This window comes from Pollicipes pollicipes, unplaced genomic scaffold (genome assembly GCF_011947565.3).
Source record: "Pollicipes pollicipes isolate AB1234 unplaced genomic scaffold, Ppol_2.1 Scaffold_7135;HRSCAF=8457_pilon_pilon_pilon, whole genome shotgun sequence".
NCBI lineage: Eukaryota > Metazoa > Arthropoda > Thecostraca > Pollicipedomorpha > Pollicipedidae > Pollicipes > Pollicipes pollicipes.
In genome coordinates this window covers 1-21,224 of record NW_023597008.1, presented here as the reverse complement: position 1 = coordinate 21,224, position 21,224 = coordinate 1, and the positions used below count along the sequence as shown (strand labels likewise).

Below are 21,224 nucleotides of genomic sequence, written 5' to 3'. Positions count from 1 at the left end.
CTCAGCGAAGGAGGGATGCATTCAAGTTTGAGTAGGTGCTGCAAGTTGCAAGTAGGTGCTGTTACTAAACTCTAAGTGATTTTGGTATGCAGTGCATGCATGTGCTTATTGAGTGTGGAGGTAAATGCAGGAGGATCTTGACGAGTGCAACACGGCCATGTTGAAAGCTAGCACATATTACACCTTCTGAAAGGTACAACGTATATTTCATTAAAACGCCACTGTTAGATCGCAAAGCAAACCCAGAAAGCTACCTCCACACAGCATACCAGTGGCGAAGCCAAAATTTTCTACAGGAGAGGCCCACTTCGCCGCTTAGGGGCTCTGTTTGTTGAAATGACAATAGCTTCTAAAGCCCGGAATCCTACTTTGTGTCTCAGGGTCCGTCTTAGACCTCCTAAACGCTCTACATGCGTGCAAAGGGCACCGCCACCTGAAGAGGAAAAGGAGGGGGGGGGGGGGGGGGGGGAGGGGAGTCGTGACATCAAGCATCTTCCCCTGGCCTCAAATCTGCACAATTTTGGAATGTACGCATATACAATATATGCTGCTGGTTTTTCGTAGGCGGAACACAGCAGGACATACAGCAGTTCGCATTTCCCGGTCACGTGGACGGCGAATTTCCTGCAAATCTGCGCGCATGTCTGGATGCTGAACTGTGCTGGGTTGGTTGCATGAGCGCGAAATACTGCTTGCTGTGCTCAGCTGGAGAGCCGTGCTGTGGTTAGCAATGCTTCTAAGAAGGCCTATGTTCCAGGATGTCGACGAATCAAGGGTCGAAGCTGACTCAGAGTGGCGCCTGCGGCGAAGAAACATTCCCTTCCACTCCGAATGGGCTCGCACAAACATCCCCCGCCACAACCCGCACGTCACCCGAAATAGCCGGACGCCGGCCCCTGGCGGAAATCAGTGCAGCAGGCAGGGCGTCCTGCCTCGGACGCCGCTCGTGGAGGGGACGCCGCCGCCATCCGCCCCAGGGCTCGGCGGGAGGAGCGGGAGGGGGGGGGGGGGGGGCGGTGCCCCGTCCGACACCTGGCGGCGGTGGCCGACCGCGCGTCCGTGACGTCACGCGCCGGCCTGCGGTCGTTGTCCCAGGTGGCCGACTGGCGGGCTGGCGCGCGCGCGCGCGCCCCGGCGCCGCCGCGCTGCCGCCAAGGCCGCGACGCGCGCCGACCGGCCGCCGGGTCGTCGCGCCGCCGCGCCGAACCTTCAGAAGAATGCGACACGCTGTGGCCAGACGGCGGCGCCGGCACGGCCTCCGGCAGCAACCGCGGGAGACGCACAAAAGACGTCGCCGCGCAGCCAGCGGGGCGGGACGCTTCCGCCTCAGCATGCCACATGCCGTGAAAAAGAAACTGGCGCAACAGTGCGGTTCATTTATGGTCCCAGCGTGTTATGCTAAAAATTGACCTATGTTTTCCCATTGTCCTTGTTGGGTTCATCGCAGCCTTTTTATGCTCACGGGTTAAATTCAGTGGAACTTATATTTCATCAGTGGTTGATGCAATGTCGTGGTCCTCCAAATTTCTCTGTAAAATAACAGCCCTCCCAAAAACGATCACATGAATATGTCTTGAGTTTTGAACCAAAGCCGCTCAGACAGCTTTGTCATGCCAGCCTTGCTCAGCATTCTGCACTCACAAGTCGCGGACCGCCACGTAGTTAATGCGATGAACGGTGGAAAACGTTCTTCAAACATATGGTAGCGAAACGATGCAGGCACTCAAAGGTGAACCAGCTTTAGGTACTCCGGAGTCCTGGCAGAGGCTGGGTTTTACGCTGCTGTTGCCTGTGTAGTTTGTTCCGCTGGGAATCCAGTCCTCACCACTGGGATTTATCTGGCACCATCGACTAGGTACGGCTGATGTGACATCCGGACATCGGCCCTCCGTACACATGAGCCGGCTAGTGCTGCTGCCTCGTGGCTCATTTTGTCGGAAGACCTTCGCGGTGGCTTGCGAAAATGTGCACTGTGCTCGATTTGTTATTCATTGTTCCAGGTGCGCAGCCAGTATTCCTTAGACAGGGACGGAGCTTGGGGAGAGCGCAATGCGCCGATTTTTGACTTTCTGCCAATAGGCATCCAAGGCGGAACTTCAACGAAATGCAGGACTGTAGAGCGTGGGGGGGGGGGGGGGGGAGTAAAAATCTTCCGCTCCTTCGTTTAGCTGCGCACCTGCATCATCATGTCTCAAGCGATGTACGCATTTAATTATGTGCAGTTGGGTGCACTGGTCGGCGTTCGTAAATTTCCATCTCGAGGGGGGAATGCCCGTGACCAACGCTCGACGGTTAGTCGACAGAACTCGACATTTAGTGCTTTGACAAATTGAAGGCGTTGGCACACTGTACAAATACACTTGCTAAAATCACATGACCACAGCTCACATTTCATGCTGCTTTTATAGCCATCTCTCGATTGCTAGTTTTGAGCGGGTGGACGCCGCTCGGCGGGGGTCAATTTTCCCTTGCACACCGGATAGACGCGCTCGAATATCGCGCCAAATTGCGGATCAGCTGTTAGACCGGCACATGTCATCTACTTGGTTTGTTCTTTTATTTCGCGGAAGTTTATTCCCATTCCCTGGACAAGCTCAGTCATCAAATACGGCTTAAATGGAAGAAACCAATAAATAATTTTAGCAGAAGATAGGATCTTATCTGTAATAAATGCAAAAGAATAGCAAACCGAAATAAATGTTGGCACGTCGCGAACATTACACTTATCCAAGATCCACGTAAACTTCAGCTGGGGGAGCGGGAAATCGCGCGCGCCGGCAGCAGTCGAGGTCCGCGGTGCGCAAGTACTTTGGAGGGGGATATTGTAAGGTAAGGGCGCGGCTTTCCGCGTTTTTCTTTCGTAGAATATTTCGGCTTAGATCGCATGCCAACCTTTCAAACGTTTTGGCCCAACTAAGTACTCAGGGCCGGAGAAGAGCTCTTAACCGCGCGCCGAAAGCGTCTGGGCGTCGAAGGCTGGTTGGTATGCTGGTGCGCTACATGTAAGCTTAGATGTGCATTTATTTGAGGTGCCTGCTGAGAAGTATCGCTTGAAGACCCCTGCAGTAGTTGCAGTTTGTAGATATCTCAGTATTTGTGCGGGGCATTGATATGGCTTAAGTTTGTAAGCAATGGTCAGATGAGGGGAACTTAGTATAGTGAATACATAGGGTGGATATCGTTTTGTACACTTCATGTTCATTTTTGTGTTGTAAATCAGGGGGCATTGACATTAAGAAATGGTATTGGGTGCCTTCTTGCGTGGGTTTGTAGTCTGGTGCCAAAACCTGGTTTGATAGCTATTGATATTGCCATTGTGAGATCAAAATGTCATGGATTTCTGGCCTGTCACATGTGCTGTGTCCTCATCTTCCCTCTGCATTTGTATGCATCAATATGCTCTCAAATGCTGCACTGGTTTATTTGATGTTAATGATAGGTTAAAATGGTAAATGATGGGTTGTGTGCATGTGGGCACTGCTTCTTAGGGCTTAATGCTTCTTTGCTTCCAGCAACATTGCCATGAATAAAATGGAAATAAGTCATTAGCCAGGGAAACGTGGTCATGGGTTGAGACAGCTGATCTTTTCTGTAGCTTTTGTAAGATAAAATTGTGACCTTCATTGCCAGGGGTGATAAAAAAGAGGTCATGTTATCTGCTAGGGGAGCATTGTACCAAAAAATGTGAAGGTTCATGTGTTGAGTTTGAACTTGTAGTTGAAGCTCTTTGGGTTTGGTTCAGCAGCTGTTGAATGCAGCTGTAACAACAGTTTGTCAGTGACAGCTTTAAGTTGACAAACCTGATCAGGAAACCAGGATTTTACACATTGCACCACTTCAAATTTTTAAAAGCACCTGCTGGCACTGCTACTTTTTGCTTGTCAGTGGCATGATTTGGCAAGGTGGGACACAGCAGGGATTTGCAAACCAAATGCATAATCTAGTGAATGGTAATGGTCCAGTTACATGAGGGTGTCATGCTATGAGCTTGGATAATTTTTCTTGGAGGTATGCTATGCATAAATTGTGCTGATGTTTGTTGGAACATTATTCTCCAGATTAACATGTATCTCACTCTTATATGTTGCTGTTGAAATAGGTCTGTTATTTTACTTTGAAAGTGTAAGAAAAGCTGTCATCACAAGTGATAAAACATGCAGTTTTGAAAAAAAAAATGATCTGACAACAGACAAAACTGGCATATAAAACAAGAGTATGTTAACAAAATCATTTAATTTGTATGACCTGTGTAATGAGACCAATTTTAAGACACTTGATACACACTCAACAGCAATACATTTGTCTCCATATTTACTATTAGTTTAATGCTAACCAATCATGCTTCTTTTTTCTATAAGTCTCACCATCACTGTACAAATTCCTCTTAATACCTGAGAAATGCAAACAATTTTCATCGCCCTGGTGTACATTAAAAATTTGATATCAACCAGCTTTTAGCCCCTTGCTTTTTCATCTAGAGCTTGATCTCCTTATTCACAAACTTCAATTATCTAGTAATTGCACTATCTGGTTGGCAAGTGCAGTGCTAGCTGGGTTAACTTATGCTTTCATGTCTCATCGAAAACTGATGTATGCATCTGAGCTTTGGGCTTCTGCCTTTGATTTGAGCAATTTTTTATGCTGGACCAGGGCAAGCATGGTACATCATGTGTGCACCTGCAGGTGGCCATGGAGCTAACTGCGATGTAATGGCTGTCTGGCATTACATATCAGTCATGTACATGTCAATACATGCCAGTGCAGCACATGCCACTGATATACATGACAGCTATCAGCTAGTCTGAATTGGGGCTGGTGCAGTGTGACTATATTCCATGAATATTAAAAGCGATGTTCATATATTTAGGTCTGCCATTGGAAGGCCCCTGGCAAAAGTGATCTGTACCACCAGAATGGTTTTCATACTAATTGCATGTTTAGATCTGGCATGCTTTTTACATTAAATATGCTTAGATTACACACATCAGCCTGTTATGTAGACTCACAGCTGGCTCCTCAGGGCCTGAACCCCTTTGACTAGAGGGGAGAAGGTGCGTAGCTCGGTGCAAGGCTTTAGAAGCAATAGTGCATAGCCTCAGCTGGGGGCAGTTCAGGTGTGATGACTCATTCTCACACCTAGCACACCACCTGTTACAGAGGGATGGTCGAATGAGCGTGCGTCGTCTTCGGCTTACGCTGCCGTCGGACAGATCATGTCTGGGGCCAGGTCAGTACAGCGTGAGAACGCAGTCGGTGGCTGGTAACCATTGAGACTCGGTGGGCTGCGCACACCACCTATGGTTTCAATTGGTGCTTGATTGGTACCACCCAGAAGGCTTTGTTTCAATGGGTTCTCAGGTCAGCGCATGCATTTCTATTTCCTCTGGTCAGTATCGCATGCCGGGTGTCGGCCAACTGCTGGCATCAGAACTGACCTATTTAACATCCCTGCATGGAGGGGCCTTGCATCAATTGCGGTCAGGTCAGTGCTTATGACGGATGCGTATCAGTGGCATGTGCATTGTGCATGCAGTGGATCTATCAGAACTAACATGCCCCTTCTGTGTCATCCCAGCGGGGTAAGTGTAAGGGGGGTAAGTGTCTGCAGGATAGTGAGGACCGGTAAATGAGCGCATTTGTGAAAAAAGTTGTTCGAGGCGGTATCAACACGTCCAGATGCTGTTCGCGTGGACTTTGAAACAACGCCTCGTGCTCATATTTAGGGATATCATCAACATGGGAATGACGGCTGCTTTAAGAGCATCGCGGTCTATATGCGGGTGTCATATCGCCATTAACAACTGCTTTATGAAATACTGACGCGTGCACCATAGCACCTCACAGCGGTCGTGGCAATATGTTCCGTAGAGTATGCAGTACCCAGAATTTCCATACGTCGTAGTGCGATCATACGGTAAAATGGTTGACAATTTCCGACCCGCTTAGTCTTTACATGTCACCGGGTTGCTCTGCGTACATCTGCAAAAAAGAGATCCCGAGATCGACGACGCATGTAACACGCGCCCGGGTGGCCGGCTGGCACCCTTCGCTCGGGTGTGGGGGGGGGGAGGACCAATTTGACCCCCCAACTGAGATCTCGGGAACTAAAAGAGCTAGAGACACCAAATTCACAGGGTGTGTTGACCTGTACGTGAACTCACGCGGGTCAAATTTTGAGGTTCCTAGATCATGACCTTTGGGTCAAATAAGGTCAAACAATGTCAAATTCCAGGTTGGTCTCCAAAGTACCCTCAGAGCCTAGATAACTGTTTTTAAGCAAAAATTCGCTTGCTCATTTAGGGTAAGTGACCTTGGTTGACCTTTTGAAGGTCATGGTGACCAAAATCATACAAGACTGCTTTGAGTTTTGCACTTAAATAAGCGACAAAGATAACGCTAGACAGTATGTTTCTAAAAACAAAATGTTGGGCTGGGTCGTTTTATGTCAATGACCTATTCTAACCTCTGAGAAGTCCATGGAAGATGTAAAATGCGTTTTCTGCTATTAATGAATTTGAAATGAGCACCAGCAACTATCCCACACAGTAAGCCTTAGAGCAGTAGAACAGGTTGGTTTTGACATTGGTCTGACGTACAGGTTGGTCTGACCTTCATGCCTGACCTTAGGTCAGCGTAATTTGCTCATTCAATATTTGAGTCTCCCAAGAAAGTATCTCAGAGATGTGTGGCTTTGTCTAACACTCCGTTGTTGCATCAGAATGAGCGATTCCCTAGAAACTGACTTCGCTGAATCCATGGCCTGATTGACCTGCCATAGGTCAGCGACTTTACAAGGTACATCTAGGTTTTTGATGCTAAACGATCCGCTACTTAATTGTTTACAGCAAAGCAAAATCTAGCATGGCTACGCCGCGCCGTTCGGAAACCATTTTGGAAAAGCCTTCGGATATCAACGCCTGAACATTTCTCGTTTCAAATGATTGCAAAGCGGTAACGATACCAGTACATTGTTAATCGTCGTAAATCGCACCAAGTGTGGTTAATTAATTGGTAAATACCAATTGGTAAACGCCAAGCTTCCGTGACACCAGTACCCAGCGCTTTTGTTGATTGCTACGCTAGGTATGACACAGGCGGCAGCTTCCAGCTCCCAGCACGTAACTGCCGGCATAGCCGCGGGAAGTGCACATTGCCGTCGGCTGTTTTATCGGCTCGGGATGCTGTATGCAAAGATCACATTGCCGTTGGCCACCTTGGTTAGGAAAGATTTCGCCTGTTTTGTCAGCCGAACTCCCAGATGCCGCTCTCATTTTTTTCTCGAGTGGCGCCCCGCTGGCTGCTCGCACGGACGCAGCTGCGGCCTGGGACGTTGCACGGCGGCGAGCCGGGCCGGGCCGGGCCGCACCGCCCCGCTTCCCGCCCGGTCCAGGTGCGTGCGTCGGGGCCCGCGGTGGGTCGACACCTGGCTGGACAGGTGCCGACGCCTGCACCGGCACCGACATCGGCGGCCGGGCGTCGGCTGGGCCGGCCGGCTGGGGCCGCTATCCACAACGCTGCGCCGGTCGGTGGCGTGCCGACCCAGCGCGTCGCTGCTGCTGCACGGCCGGCTGGAGACGCGTGTGAAGTGCGGGCGTCGAGGGAACGAGAGAGCGCGCCGGTGCGCACGAGTACCGGGCAAATTGTCTGGGATGGGGGGGGGGGGGGGGGGGGAGGGGGAGGGAGACTTTCGGCATATATCGTCGCATGGAACGAGTCTCCGAATTTTTCCTGCCTGATTCTTTTTTGGAAAAGGACTGTTTGATCGCGCTGTCCTCGCTCAGATTAAATGGTTGCCTGTCTGACGGTAGTTAGCAGTGTCCCCCAGTGGTTCGCGTGATATTTGGCAGTTTGTTCGCGTTATGTTTTTGGAACTGTCCGACAGAATCCGCCCTATCTCGGCGATTCAGACGCCGGAAATGTTTTCCGTGATCAGGGGTCGAAATGGGCAGCACATTTAGGACTGCCTGGTGACCAGATGGAAATTCCACTTTTCCAGATCCTCCTTCCCTTATCTTGGAGCCGGTCCGCCGGGTTGGTAGCTTATCTCCTCAGTGGAAGGCGCGCCGCAGTCGCAATGTGTCCGCAGCCGACAATACGGGGAATCCTTATCTTTTCGAGAGATAAAAAACCGTGGCTTATCACGCCGCCAGTCAGAAGGAAAACGTCCTGCTTCCCTGCTGTCGCGGTTCGCCGCGCTGTCGCTGGGACGCTGCTGCAGGGGTGAGTCGCCACCGCTCCTCTCCCGGCCAGCTGTGTTCCAGTCCGGGTCGTCCGCTGCACCAGCTTCTGCCTGACCCAAGCTGCCGTGTCCACACGCCCTGGGCGTGTTGCCGAATGCTGGCCGCCTTTTGTCTTGCATTGGTGTTTGGGATTGGGCGCGAGGAGTCCGCAGCACGACCCTCGTGGGTCTCGTCCATCCATTACCGGCAGCGGGCTTTCACCGTTCCTGGCTACCGCATCGACAGTGAAATTCATTCACATTAAGCAGATCTGAAAGCCAGCGAAGACAGCTTCATCATCTGTAGCGTATGCCACCTGCAACGTCACGGTTGTTCGTGGCAAGAGTTGCTATACACAGGGGCGTACGTTAAGAATGTGCAGTTGCGTACAGCAAAAGCCCTGCTCAACCACTCGGGTATCTGCCCGTGAAACTCCGCCACAGTGCGGGCACATGGGTCGCCGTGTGGGGTTTGTGCCGACTCGGGACATGTGCAGCAGACTAGCTGCTGAGGTTAGGGTTGCTCTGGCTGGCGCATTATGCGGTCAGGCAGGTTCTGTTGGCTGGTGGGCGCTTGCTCGTTGCTTAGAAAGCGATGCACCCAAGCCAAGTTCTCGTGAATCGCAGGCTGGTCGACGCTTGACCATTTCAGTTTGTTTTCAGGCAGGCTCACCATTACAATTACGGAATACTGTTCACAGTTACGCAATAATCTGGCAGTCGTGACACTGTGGTTATTACTGGAGCACGCTTACGTTAGGTCACTTCGTACCCGCCGCAAGTTGCGCCGCAGTGTATGGTATGTGGGAAAACCGACGCTCCCACGAAAAATGTATTTGTTTTGCCGGGCAGCTAACATGTAAAATTTGAGGCGGAGGAGAGGGCTGACGGACGGAGTTGATGCTGCTACGGAGAAACGCTACTAGCAAATTTGAAGGAGCATGCTACCACGCGATTATAGTGTGATGCAGCAAGTATGAAGTGGGGACGTTGGGATATGCCAGACGCCACTAGCCACGTCCACTGATTTAATAGCAAACCATAGGCTAAACGAATCCTGGTTGGACTTTCCAAACACCCGAAGGATTTCTCCCCGTATGGTCCAGCCTAAACGGACCTGTCCAAAACGGACCTGGGCTAGCACACATAGCACACGTATGCATTCGCAACCGCTGCTGTCATGGGCACCACATGGCTAGGGTAGTGGGCGCGTCCTAAGACATAAGTGATCATCGTCATCATCATCATCGTCATCATCGTCATCATCGTCACCAGCCGCAGCTCTCTAGGCTAGGTTTTTCTGCGACCAATGGAAAACATGGGGAATTGCGCGGTAGGCTGTGCAGAAAGTGGCGGGCATCGAATCAGTGCGGGGAGTAGAGAGGCTGTGCTGGCTTAGGAACCTCCCAGGTTGGAGGGCTGAGTGACTATCGAAGCCGGTCCTTCCCGTGCGTCACCGCAGGGATGACGTTTAACTTTCTTGGGAAGTGGGAGAGCAGTGGCCCGCTTCTGTTTTACAATGCCTATGACTTGCTGAAGAAATATAGCTGCTTCATTGGTATCACGGCATGTTCGCCACCGTGGGTGAGGTTAAGGTCCGATGTGTAGGCATCTGAGCATGTGCTTGTGCGGGGATGGTTTGAGATTTTCAGAGTTCTGCATCTCTACCGGGATGTTAAATTATGACGACTGCGAGCATGTTGCATGCGAATAATCAATCCTTTTTTCGAAGCGATGTAATATATTGCGATGAGTAAATACTAGCTCGTGTTAACCCTGTTTTATTCCCCTGCTGTCGCGGTGGCCCAACTTATTTCTGACCGAAAGTGCCGTAATTGGTCTTCCCGCCATTTCTGCGCGCGCGCAGAAGTAGAATTGGCGCCCAATTTTATCCCTCTGTCGTGGCGGTGGACCATTCTATTTCTGGCCAGAAGTGCCGTAATTGGTCTTCCCGCCAATTCTGCGCGCGCGCGCTTTCGCCCGGGGCAGGTGCGCTAGCGCGCACCCCACCCATGTCTGGTATCCTGGCGCCCGGGGCGGCTCCTTACGGAGACGGAGGGGGAGGGGCACCGCCACGCATGAAGCGACCGTGGCGTCGCGGCGCCCAAACAGCTGATCAGTCAGCTGAGTGATCAGCTGATCGCGCCTTACGCGCCGCCCGGGCCCGCTTTCATTCAAGCGTAGTCTGCCATTACGTCGGCCGGTACCGTTGTTCTGCACGGTTTGCTCGCCGCCGGGGGTTTCGACGGCAGCGCGTTTGCTCCGGTGAGGACTGAGTGCCGATTTCCGGCTGTCGGCGCTGTTTCCGGTCGTCGCAACGGTGACGACGAATTGGTGCGTTGTCGTCGCTAGTGCCGTGGCTCTGGCCCGCCCGGTGTTAACGGTCAGGACAGGCTCGGCCATGACTGTGGCGATGCCTGCAAGGGCTTAGTTTCGTATTCGGATGCGGGGGGGGGGGAGGGAGGGTCCTCCCAACTTTGGCTTTAGCCCCCCCCCCCCAACCTTCCTCCAACATTGAGGAGCAAGTGGACAAAACAAAAACTGAGGAGGAACTAGTTTGCCGGCGTATTTCGGGTAGGTTTCGTCGTTTTTCTGTGGCTCAGGCTCACCAACTTGTTTTGTAAAACTACACTCCTGGACCATCGGGGTCTGCTCGATGTACCTGTCGTGATGGCAGCAATGACCCCCGCTTGAATGCCTCCCAGGAAAATTGTGGTATTTCGTGATTTATATGTTGTCTTGCTCTTTTTCAGCCGCATGCTCTTAACTTTGCGATAGTTCTGCGGAGTGAAGGCTTGAGCATGGACAGTTAAAGAGAAACTAGTACTTCAAAGTGGTACCATGATTATAACATTGCTTTCGTTAGGCAAAGCGCTGCCATACTGTCAGGGAAACAAGTGAGAACATCATATGTAACACCATTTGGGTTGTCCTGTATCTGTTTTAGCTTAAAAGCTACGTTTTCTTTGACGATGCTCGCCCTGTTCTTTAAAAGAACGTGAAAATTCTTCGACGAGCCCAAATGGTTACTGCATGCCACGATACATAGGCATGTTTGCTGGACATCTGGAAAACGGGGTGGGGGGGGGGGGGAGGGGGGGGAGGCCCACGAACCAGCGCTTTATGTGCAAAGCTTCCCACAATGTTCTACTACACGCCAAACTAAAGTGTTACTACTGTCAACGGATTTGGATGTTGTATGCATGGGTGGGTCTTGAAAATGCTCTGATTTTAGTGGACGATTTATGTGATTCCTTATCGGCGCCTCGCGGTGGCGCCGAGCTTTTGGGCGCCTGATGGCCACGTGGGTTGTCAGCACGCACAAGTGGCGTTAGCGCATATAACGCACAGCTGTTGTCGGGTCCCTTTTGCGTTATTGTGACACTCGGTAAGTGCACTTTCCCGTTCATGGGCCCTCGCATGAAGTGTTTGTTAACGCTCAGTTGATCTCGGTCCGTCCACAAGTCATAAGTTTTCGTTCATTTTTGAATGCGGTCTGAAAAGCGTGTTTTCTGTGTGGGTGTGATGTATTCTCTGTGGGTGCTCTCGCTGTGTTTATCGCAAGCTTTATACGCTCCTTTTTCTACCGAACACGGCGGTAGCCCTTTTCTGTGTAGCTCCCGCGGGTATCTTACGAGTGCTGTCAGCTTTCTTCCTCAGAACCTCAGGGTCTCAGAACGTGAGCGACGGGTCTGTTCGGATCCAGTCTCAAATGAACTCGTGTAATATGTATACATTTGTATAACTTGAAAAAACAGAGTTCTGCAAGTGGGACCTGCAGATTGCACTTGCGCTTGCAGACGCAAGATTGCACTTGCGATTTGCTCCTATTATCGTGAAACATGTATCAACATCACTCGAACACTGCTTCAAAACGACAATTACATACGGTTGGGAACGCTCAGCCGGAAAACATCACAAGTCTCGTCCCCCCCCCCCCCCCCACGCACACTCTTAGGACCATTGCTGAGCTCGGCCCGTGCCTGGGCGGATGCCGCCCGCCGGGTGTGGGCCTAGCGCCGGCGCTAACCGGCGCCGCCGTCTCCTCCGCAGAGGCAGCAGTCGGCCCAGTCGCGCCACGCCGGCCATCCTGACGCGCGCCAAGCGCCGCCGTCCGGAACACAGTCCGCCTCCGGCCATGGAGGTGCAGCTCGGCGCGCAGGTGAGTCCGCCCTGGTGCCGGCTGCAGTCACTGTCGGTTACAGCCTCTGGTGCCAGCGGCAGTCTCTGGTGCCGGCTGCGATCGCTGGTGCCAGCTGCGGTCACTCGGTTACAGCCTCTGGTCCCGGCTGCAGTCGCTGGTGTCGGCTGCGATCATTGTCAGTTACAGCCTCTGGTGCCGGCGGTAGTCGCTGGTGCCGGCTGCAGTCGCTGGTGTCGGCTGCAGTCACTGATTGACTGTCACTGCAGTCGCTGATAACAGACTTATGGACATCTATCTACGGTGGATGCCAATCAAATTTTCGTGTTTGTTGGTCCGAGGCATTTAGCATTAACGCCCAGCTTCTTCTGCTAGTTTGTAGTCTGAAATATCAGGAGTGTTCTCCTTTTTATGTGAACCATGCATAAGTGTTACGAAACAAATGTTAATGCATATACTTTTTATGATTAACTGAAGCAGAGCAGCGTCTCGTAACCCCCCCCCCCCCCCTGTAACTGTTATGACAACACAATGGAACGAAGGGGTCTCCATCTGTCATATGGTCAACACCATGCGATGACACCAAGGTAGAAGCGCAACCTTTTGTTTCCTGCGGTGGTTTCTTCAATTTGGCCGTCTTATGCATTCCTGTGCATCACCTGATCCAGGTTGAAATTTCTCCGTGGTGCATTCTTGAAACTCGCGTGGTCGCCATGGACGGCACTGGGGGTCCACACCTTGCGTTAATGTCCGATGCGTCTGGGCCCATTTGCTCGCCCCCCGGGCATCCCTGTCTCACCCCACCCCGATGGCGGCACTCGGTCCGAGAGCCAGCGACCTCTTCACTGGGTCGCTGGCTGCGTCGCCGTGGACTCTGGCACGACGGGTCTGGACTGACCCAGCACAGATGCGGCTCTCAGATGCGGCACACATGCGGCGCGCGGTGCTCTTACGAACCTTGCCTAAGGAGCGCCGCACTGGCCCCGGTGCGCGCACGACCCAGGGTGGCGTGCCAGTCACTACCGCAGAAGCCTAGCGCTGGTCCCAGCGCTCCGTGCCCGGGCCCCTGTGCCCGGATCACGCCACCGGGGTCCCACCTGTGCCCTGCCACCCGGTCCCCCGCTCTAGTCCGGTCTCCGGAGTTTCTTCCCTCCCCCCCCCCCCCCCCGCCTCAGTTCCGTCGCCGTGGTCCCGGCTGCGTACTGACGCCGTGCCGTGGTCAGCAGTTAGGCGGGGGTCGTGGTCCCGGCTGCGTACTGACGCCGTGCTGTGGTCAGCAATTAGGCGAGGTGCGTTCTGACGCTGTGCCGTGGCCGGCAGTTGGGCGGGGGCCGTGGTCCCGGCTGCTACTGACGCCGTGCCGTGGTCAGCAGTTGGGCGGGGGCCGTGATCCCGGCTGCGTACTGACGCCGTGCCGTGGTCAGCAGTTGGGCGGGGGCCGTGGTCCCGGCTGCTACTGATGCCGTGCCGTGGTCAGCAGTTAGGCGGGGGCCATGGTCCCGGCTGCGTACTGCCGCTGTGCCGTGGTCAGCAGTTGGGCGAGGGCCGTGGTCCCGGCTGCTACTGACGCCGTGCCGTGGCCGGCAGTTGGGCGAGGCCGAGTGGGTCTCGCCGGCCGGCAGCCAAACCAGCACGGCCTCCAGCACCGCCTGCAGCGCGTCCGGCTCGGAGGACATGCACTCGGACACCAGCCAGGCATTCCTGGCCGGCTTCGACAGCCAGTGGAAGCGCCAGCGCGCCTGTACCCCGCCTCCCGCCACATGGTCCAAGTGAGTGCCGGCGGTGGTCGTACCGATACGGGATGTATGCTGGCCCTCGATGGGGGGGGGGGGGGGGGGGGGGCATGCTGCTTGGTGTAAGCTCGATGGGCATGTCGCTAGGCTATGTTTTGCACCTTATTTTGGAACACACTGCAGGGGTTGTTGTGAAGAAAAGCATGAAAGAAGTTGTGGTTTTCCGGGGACAGTTTGCTCTCTTGAACACCGTTGCGGACTGTTTGGATGTTGTTACGGTTTTTTCTTGCAGTGAAAGCAACTAATGTCTTTTGTGCTAGGTAGTTCGCAACTGTGACCACGACTTTGTTCACGATTGTTTAGGTGTTCTCCCGGGGTACCGGTACGCGATGCCGGTTCCTCCGTCGTCCCTGTGGCCACCAACCCCCCGAGCCTCGTCGTCCCTGTGGCCACCAACCCCCCGCCCGTTGGCGGCTCGTGCGCCAGCTGACGGCTGCGGCGCGCGCCGGCAGGTTTCGCGAGCAGCAGGTGATGCCGCCACAGGTGCGGCAGCGCGTGCCGCCACTGCCCGAGCTGCGCTGGACTGAGGTCGAGGACCTGTGGACCAGCATGCGCGCCAAGGATTACAGTTACCGGCGCGACGCGGCGCTCATGACGCACCACCCGGCGCTCAAGCCGCACATGCGCGCCATTCTCATCGACTGGCTCATCGAGGTGGGTGGCGCCGCCACACGTGCGCGCCACCAGCAAATGCACGCTGCTAGTGTTTGGCCAGATTTGTATGTTTTAGTGAGCAAAAAGTACAAATCTCGTTGGAGATATTTGGCCAATCGTAAGCCACAGCTGGCATACCAACTCTCCCAGAAGCTCTCAAATCTATTCGCGTAGCAGGACGCGTCAAGAGAAACGCAAACAAATGGTGCAGAACGATGCGGAGCACTTTTTGCCGGCTAAGAAAAGCCAGCGGCATGCGTTTGTCGAACGCCGCTTAACCTGCGGCTGGTCGTGGCGCCGCACGGCCGGCCGGCCGGTACCGCGCCGAGGTCTGACGCCGCCCCCGTCTGTCGGCGCGCCAGGTGTGCGAGGTGCACCGGCTACACCGCGAGACGTTCCACCTGGCTGTCGACTTCCTGGACCGCTACCTCAGCCGCACACGTGACCTGCCCAAGTCGCAGCTCCAGCTCGGGGGTGAGGCAGACCCGCCACCGCTGCGCGCACGCGCCGGCACCGGTGGCTCGCGAGATTGTCCGATGGCGGAGATACAGTGGCGTGGCGTTTGTGTGTACTGTGCACTCAGAGTTGCTAACCAGTTGCTTCTTTCTACCTTTAGTATTATTTTTTGTACACTTAAACTCAACTGTGCCCTGTGGCAATTCAGGGATGTTGTGTTTTGATTTGTTTGAACCAAATTGAAGTAAAAACAATTTTCTGTGCATTTTTTGCAACGTTGCAGTTACCAAGTGCTAATAATTGCTTTGCTGTAACAATTATCTCGAATATTTCCCTATTTTATCTTCAGTGGTGCAACACGGCTTTGTGTTATCCTTATATGCGCGGCGTTAAGCTTGCCTGAGGCTATTGCATCATGACAGAGCATGTTGGCGGGCATACGCTACGAAGTACGGTAGCGACGCGGCCGCAGTGCAGTGATGCCTGCCTTAGCACGCGCCCGGGTGCCCGGTTGGATACCCTTCGCTCGGGTGGGGGAGGCCAATTTGACCCCCCCCCCCTGAGATCTCGAGAACCAAAAAAGCTAGAGACACCAAACTCACAGAGTGTGTTGGCCTGTACGTGAACTCTCTTAGGTCAAAGTTTGATGTTCCTAGTCATGACCTTTGGGTCAAATAAGGTCAAACAAGATCACATTCCAGAATGGTCTTCAAAGGGCCCCTAGAACCTGAGCAGCTGTTCTAAGAAAAATGTACACGCTCAGTCAAGGTCTCTGCCCTTTTAACACACGCCCAGGTGGCCAGTTGGGTACCCTTCGCTCGGGTGGAGGGGGCCAGTTTGACCCCCCTGAGATCTCGGGAACCAAGAGAGCTAAAGACACCAAATTCACAGGGTGTGTTGACGTATACGTGAACTCACTTAGGTCAGAGTTTTAAGTTCCTAGGTCATGACCTTCATGTCAGACAAGGTCAAACAAGGTCGAGGTCCAGATTGGTTTCCAAAGGGACCCTAGAACCTGAGCAACTGTTTTGAGCAAAGTTTCGGACGCTCGGTTATGATCAGTGACCTTGTTTGGCCTATTAGAGGTCATGATGACCAAAATGATATAAGCCTGTTTTGAGTTTTGCATTTGGATAAGTGACGTAGATTACGCTGCTATATTCTTAAAAACAAAATGCTCACGTGGGTCATTTTGGGTCAGTGACCTGTTCCGACCTATAAGAAGTCCATGGAATGTGTATAATGTGGTTCCTGCTATAAATCTATTCGAAATGAGCACCAGAAACCAGCCCGTACAGCAAGCCCGAGAGAAATACAACAGGCTGGTTTTTACCCTGGTCTGACCTTTATGCCTGACCCTAGGTCAATTCTATGTGTTTATTCAATTGCTGTGTTACCTAAGAAAGTATCTCAGAGATGTCCGGCTTCGTCCAAAACTCCATTGTTTGATCGGATTGAACGATTCCCTGGAACGTACCTTCGCTGAAACCATGGCCTGACTTTGACCCGCCATAGGTCAGCGGCCTTACAAGTTACATCTAAATTTTTGATGTCAGACGATCCGATATTCAATTGTCTACAGCTATGCACAAGTTGGCGCGGCTGCGCCTCGCCGTTCGGAAATCAACCCGGGAAAACCGGGGAGAGGGGGGGGGGGAGGGTCAATTTGACCCCTCCCTCACCCGAGCGCGTGTTAATTATTGGGGCTTGGTTTGGAACGTGGGCTTACGCTGGTGAGATGAACAAGATGGCTGTGTTTGCCGATGTGCCCCTCTTCAAACGGTTTCACTCCGCATGCCCTCTCCGGCTTCGTTCACGGGCGTCTCACCATCTTCCCGTGGCAGCTTGGCCTGTGGCGGCCTCTTTCTGTAGGGGCTCAAGGTCTCTGGCGCCCTCTGTCGCCCCGTGGAGAACGACCCGCGTTTGACGCCCGCTCAATGGCTCAACTCGCCACCTCTGGTGCCCTCTGTCGCCCCGCGGCGCCCTGCCTGCCTGAGGCGCCTCCTCGCTGGCTGGTGCTCCGTCTCTGCGGCGTCCTTGCTAAGGCCAGTGGCTTTCTCTCGCTCCCGCCCTTGTGCGCCCCCTCCCGCTGCCCACATCCGGGATGGCCTCGTGTCCCGCGTCACGCGTGAGCTGACGCCGCCGCCTCCCCCACCCGGCAGGCATCACGTGCCTGATGATCGCCTCCAAGCTGGAGGAGATCTACCCGCCGAAGGTGGCCGACTTCGCGTATGTCACCGACGGCGCCTGCACGTCCGAGGACATTCAGGACAAGGAGCTGGTCATCATGAAGGTGAGCTGTGCTGGCTGAGCGGGGTGACGGCGGAGTGGACCGTTATAGCTCAGCAAAACACGTGGCCAGCAGAGGGACTAATATGATGTTATGATCACACTGGTTGCTGTTATTCTGAGTGGGTCGAGTGTGCAGTGTGACTTAATGAAGTGATGTGGGTATTATGCAAGCTAATTAATTTTCCCTGCCTTTGATCTGCAAGGAGCAGAGGTAAGTCTGAATCATGCATGTTAAGTGCATGTTGTTGTTAGGTCCGCCAACGCAATGTCTTGTCCTGTCAATGTCAATGTCAACACTTGCCACCAGGCTGCTTTTAGTGCAAATGTTTCTGTGCTTGTGGATTTTTGGCCCAATGTTGTTTCTGGGTGATGCACTTTCACCGCCACTGTTACCACTGCATGAGGTAACACATGTGCTCCTGTTTCCTACAGATTTTGAATTGGTCTTTATCACCAATTACTCCACAGCATTGGCTGGGAACATATTTACAGCTTACAAATATGGAAGAGAACAGATTTGGTAAGTTTCGGACCCTTCAGGCCACGGTCATGTCGCAGTGTGGTTGCTCGTTTTGGTGCATCTTTTTCGTGACGGGTAACACTCATATGTGCTTGTTCCCTGTTCTTCTTTAAGTGAACTAGATCCACTAACGAAAATTAAATGACCTAGTATCTAAGGTGGCAATGTTCGTCCGCTGTGTTCCATGAGGTTGTCTAGGGTCCTTCCAGACGATTAAAGCAGTAACAGTCGAAAAAAGGCAAGAGAAAAAAGCTTTCGGGAGGAACAGCTGACAGCTGTCTAGCGAAGAAGGCACACAATTGTTTTGCAAATCAGCTCTGTCGAAAAGCGGTGGGGCCGAACTAAAGCCAAAGCATCGTAGCTCGTTGTCCACGTTTGAGTTTTGAGAGGTCACTACATATCTGAGATTACCTGCGAATTGAGTAGCATCACCGACGGTTTGTGGTCTCCATTTTAGGCATTTTTCATGCCTGTGTTAAACCATTCATGGAAAATTTACATTGCCCTCCGATTTGGACTCCCGCGGGACATTGGCGAAGGCATTTCAGTCTCCATGCTACCTTTTGCGGGGGCGACACGGTGGCCTGTACCCCCGACAGCCGCCTTGAGCCGCCCGCTGCCGCCGTGGTAGCGTCTGACGTCACGGCTCGGTGCTGGCATCCATCACACACCCCCCCCCCCCCCGTTTTTCAGGCGAGGCTGTTGACGGCTGAGGAGTTCACGTGCGCACAGTTCTCGAGCCTGCAGTTCGTGCAGGTGTGCCAGCTGCTGGACCTGGCCGTCATGGACGTGGGCTCGCTGGCCTTCAACTACGGCGTACTGGCTGCGTCGGCCTTCTTCCACTTCACCAGGAACAGGGAGCTGACCGTGCGGATATCAGGTGCGTGTGGGGGAGGGATGAGGCGGCCAAGACGATGGCCGACGTCGCACCGCTACTGCGGCTATGCTGGCGAACATGACCTGGTGACTCCCACCGGGCTGGCGTGGCGCGGCCGCAGCTGCAGTTCCGGCTGCGGCCGCGGCTGTGGCTGGAGCTGGCTGTGGCTGTAGCTGTGGCTGTGGTTTTGGATGTGGCTGGGGCTGGAGCTGGAGCTGGAGCTGCAGCTGGCGGCTGGGGCTGACTGCGGCTGTAGCTATGGCTGTGGATTGTCAGGACCAATGAGCCGATTTTTAGGTTGTGCACCGGCCGTGAGAGTATGTCGCATTTTTGGGGATGCTTAGTTGTAAGGGCATAGGCAACAAATAGAAAAGGTTGCTTGTGTATCATTTTCGGTGCATTTGGGTCTGCCGCGCCGGTGTAGCGGTAGCATGCTGTCATCGTTGGTTTTTTGGGGGTGCTAGATTGGGAGAGTAAAGTATATATGGTGCAAACAGTAAGAAGGTCAACAAAAAAGTGTCTAGCGCCGACAGAGTTTATTGGAGACCATTAAGCTGTTCTCAAATCAGCTTTCCTAGGAGTTCATATGAAGAAGAGTGCAGAATCTGGCAGCAAAGTATCGGTGAGCACCTTTCTAGGCACAGAAAACACAGCAAGAGTCGCCCTTTTACCACCGCTTTCTGCGGCGATCCGACGCGTCCGGCACGAATTGTGCGTGCTGACGGCCCCGCACCTTGGCAGGCTACACATGGCTGGAGCTGTCGCCCTGCGTCACCTGGCTCGGTCCGTTCTTCGTGACACTTCGGCCACACGTGCTGCCCCACGTGCCGCCGTTCGACCGCGTGCAGGAGGGCGACCGGCACAACATCCAGATCCACGCCGTCAATCTGCAGATTCTGGTGAGCGAGGCGGTTTGTCGTGCCGCAGCTGCTGCCGTCCCGTGGCCTTGGTGGGATCACATACGGGCCTCCCGCAACACTGACGTTGTTCTGACTATTGGTGTTTGGGTAATTCCCGCAGGGACTCCGCTTCCGCGTGGGTTGCCTGCTGTCTTGTAGGTGGGTGGCACGGACGCCCATCAGTGATGACCATACTGTCTAGGGTCAGCGCCAAGCCGGCCGTGGGTGACGGGTGACAGTACGGCCCGCCCATGTGCCGCAGGAGGAGGCCCAGAAGCGGTCGGCGGAGCAGGAGGAGGCCCACTGCCAGTCACCGGCGCAGCCACCCGCTCCACGGCCCTCCTTCCTCACCCCGCCCGACTCTGGTGGCCGCTCGCGGCACTGAGCGGGACCGGGGAGAGAGGAGGACGCGCCGAACGTCCTCGCCCCCCCCCCCTGCGAGGGCACGCACGCGACGATAATGCCCGCCCAGGCGTGGTCAGCGCCATTTACGCTCAGCTACCGTCACTGCCATCTATCGTTGTTCGCCGTCAATAGCTCGTGCGTCGGTCCCCTAGGCGACGCGAGTATTTATTGTAGCTCGTGACACGCGGCGCGCCGGTTAGAGTAGGCTGTCTGGGGTATTGCTGCCGCCGAGCGGCGCCGGCCACTTCCAAAGATCTCGGGGACGTCAGGAGGGTGTCCAGGGCTCCCGCGGCTCCTGTCGAAATCTGCCGATTGAACGCGTCGCGTGTGGCGTGCCGTTTTGAGCGAATGGACACGGAGGCTGTCCTGTGCCAGGGTTCGGTCCCCTTACAAAATTCATGTAATGCATTGGGGCTGCTGCTGGCTCCTGGATAGGCGGTTTTATAGCATGATTTAGCGCATCTTTAATGAAATGTCCCACTTTAGTAGGGCTGTCGGCTCTACTTTCCAGACAGGTTCGCTTGACGGTCACTGCCGCTTGCTCGATTCAGGTCGTAGCCCTAGTAGTGGAAGTTGTGCGCGGCCGGTGTGGCCAACGCGCGCCCTATGGGCCGCCTATGTACAGCGGGGGCGGGGTCATGTCGGCGGGGTCGACGCGTCGTGCGCGGCCGGGGTTTGTTTTGTTTTATTTGCGTCGCCGCTCGCGCCGCGTTACCAGTGATCTCTGGAGGTGCGGGGCGGCCCCGGCCCGGTGCCGCGCCGCTACGGCACACCGTCGTACCTGCTCGCGCTGGCATTACGACCGCGACACGGTCCCACCGGGGGCTGGGGCTTGTCACCCCTCGGAGAGGCGCGTGGTTGTGACGGCGCCTGCGTTGCAGCGCCCGTGTCGACGCACCGGGGGAGGACGCGTGCCCCCGTCCCTGCTAGCCCCCCTGCGGGCTGCTGGACGGCGGAGCGTCGCGCTCG

General features: G+C 54.2%; 1 protein-coding gene across 1 annotated transcript; it reads left to right on the top strand.

The window, feature by feature from the left end:
* Positions 1-2,751: 2,751 nt before the first annotated feature.
* On the top strand, positions 2,752-21,222 carry LOC119108969 (G1/S-specific cyclin-E; the record flags this gene model as incomplete). The annotated part of the gene is given in 11 exon segments (XM_037232514.1): positions 2,752-2,829; positions 5,158-5,227; positions 12,272-12,380; positions 13,947-14,128; positions 14,605-14,806; positions 15,169-15,280; positions 17,425-17,555; positions 17,987-18,100; positions 18,768-18,954; positions 19,693-19,850; positions 20,113-21,222. Coding segments are annotated over 10 exon segments (1,332 nt in total). The 5' UTR covers positions 2,752-2,829; positions 5,158-5,213.
* Positions 21,223-21,224: the final 2 nt, after the last annotated feature.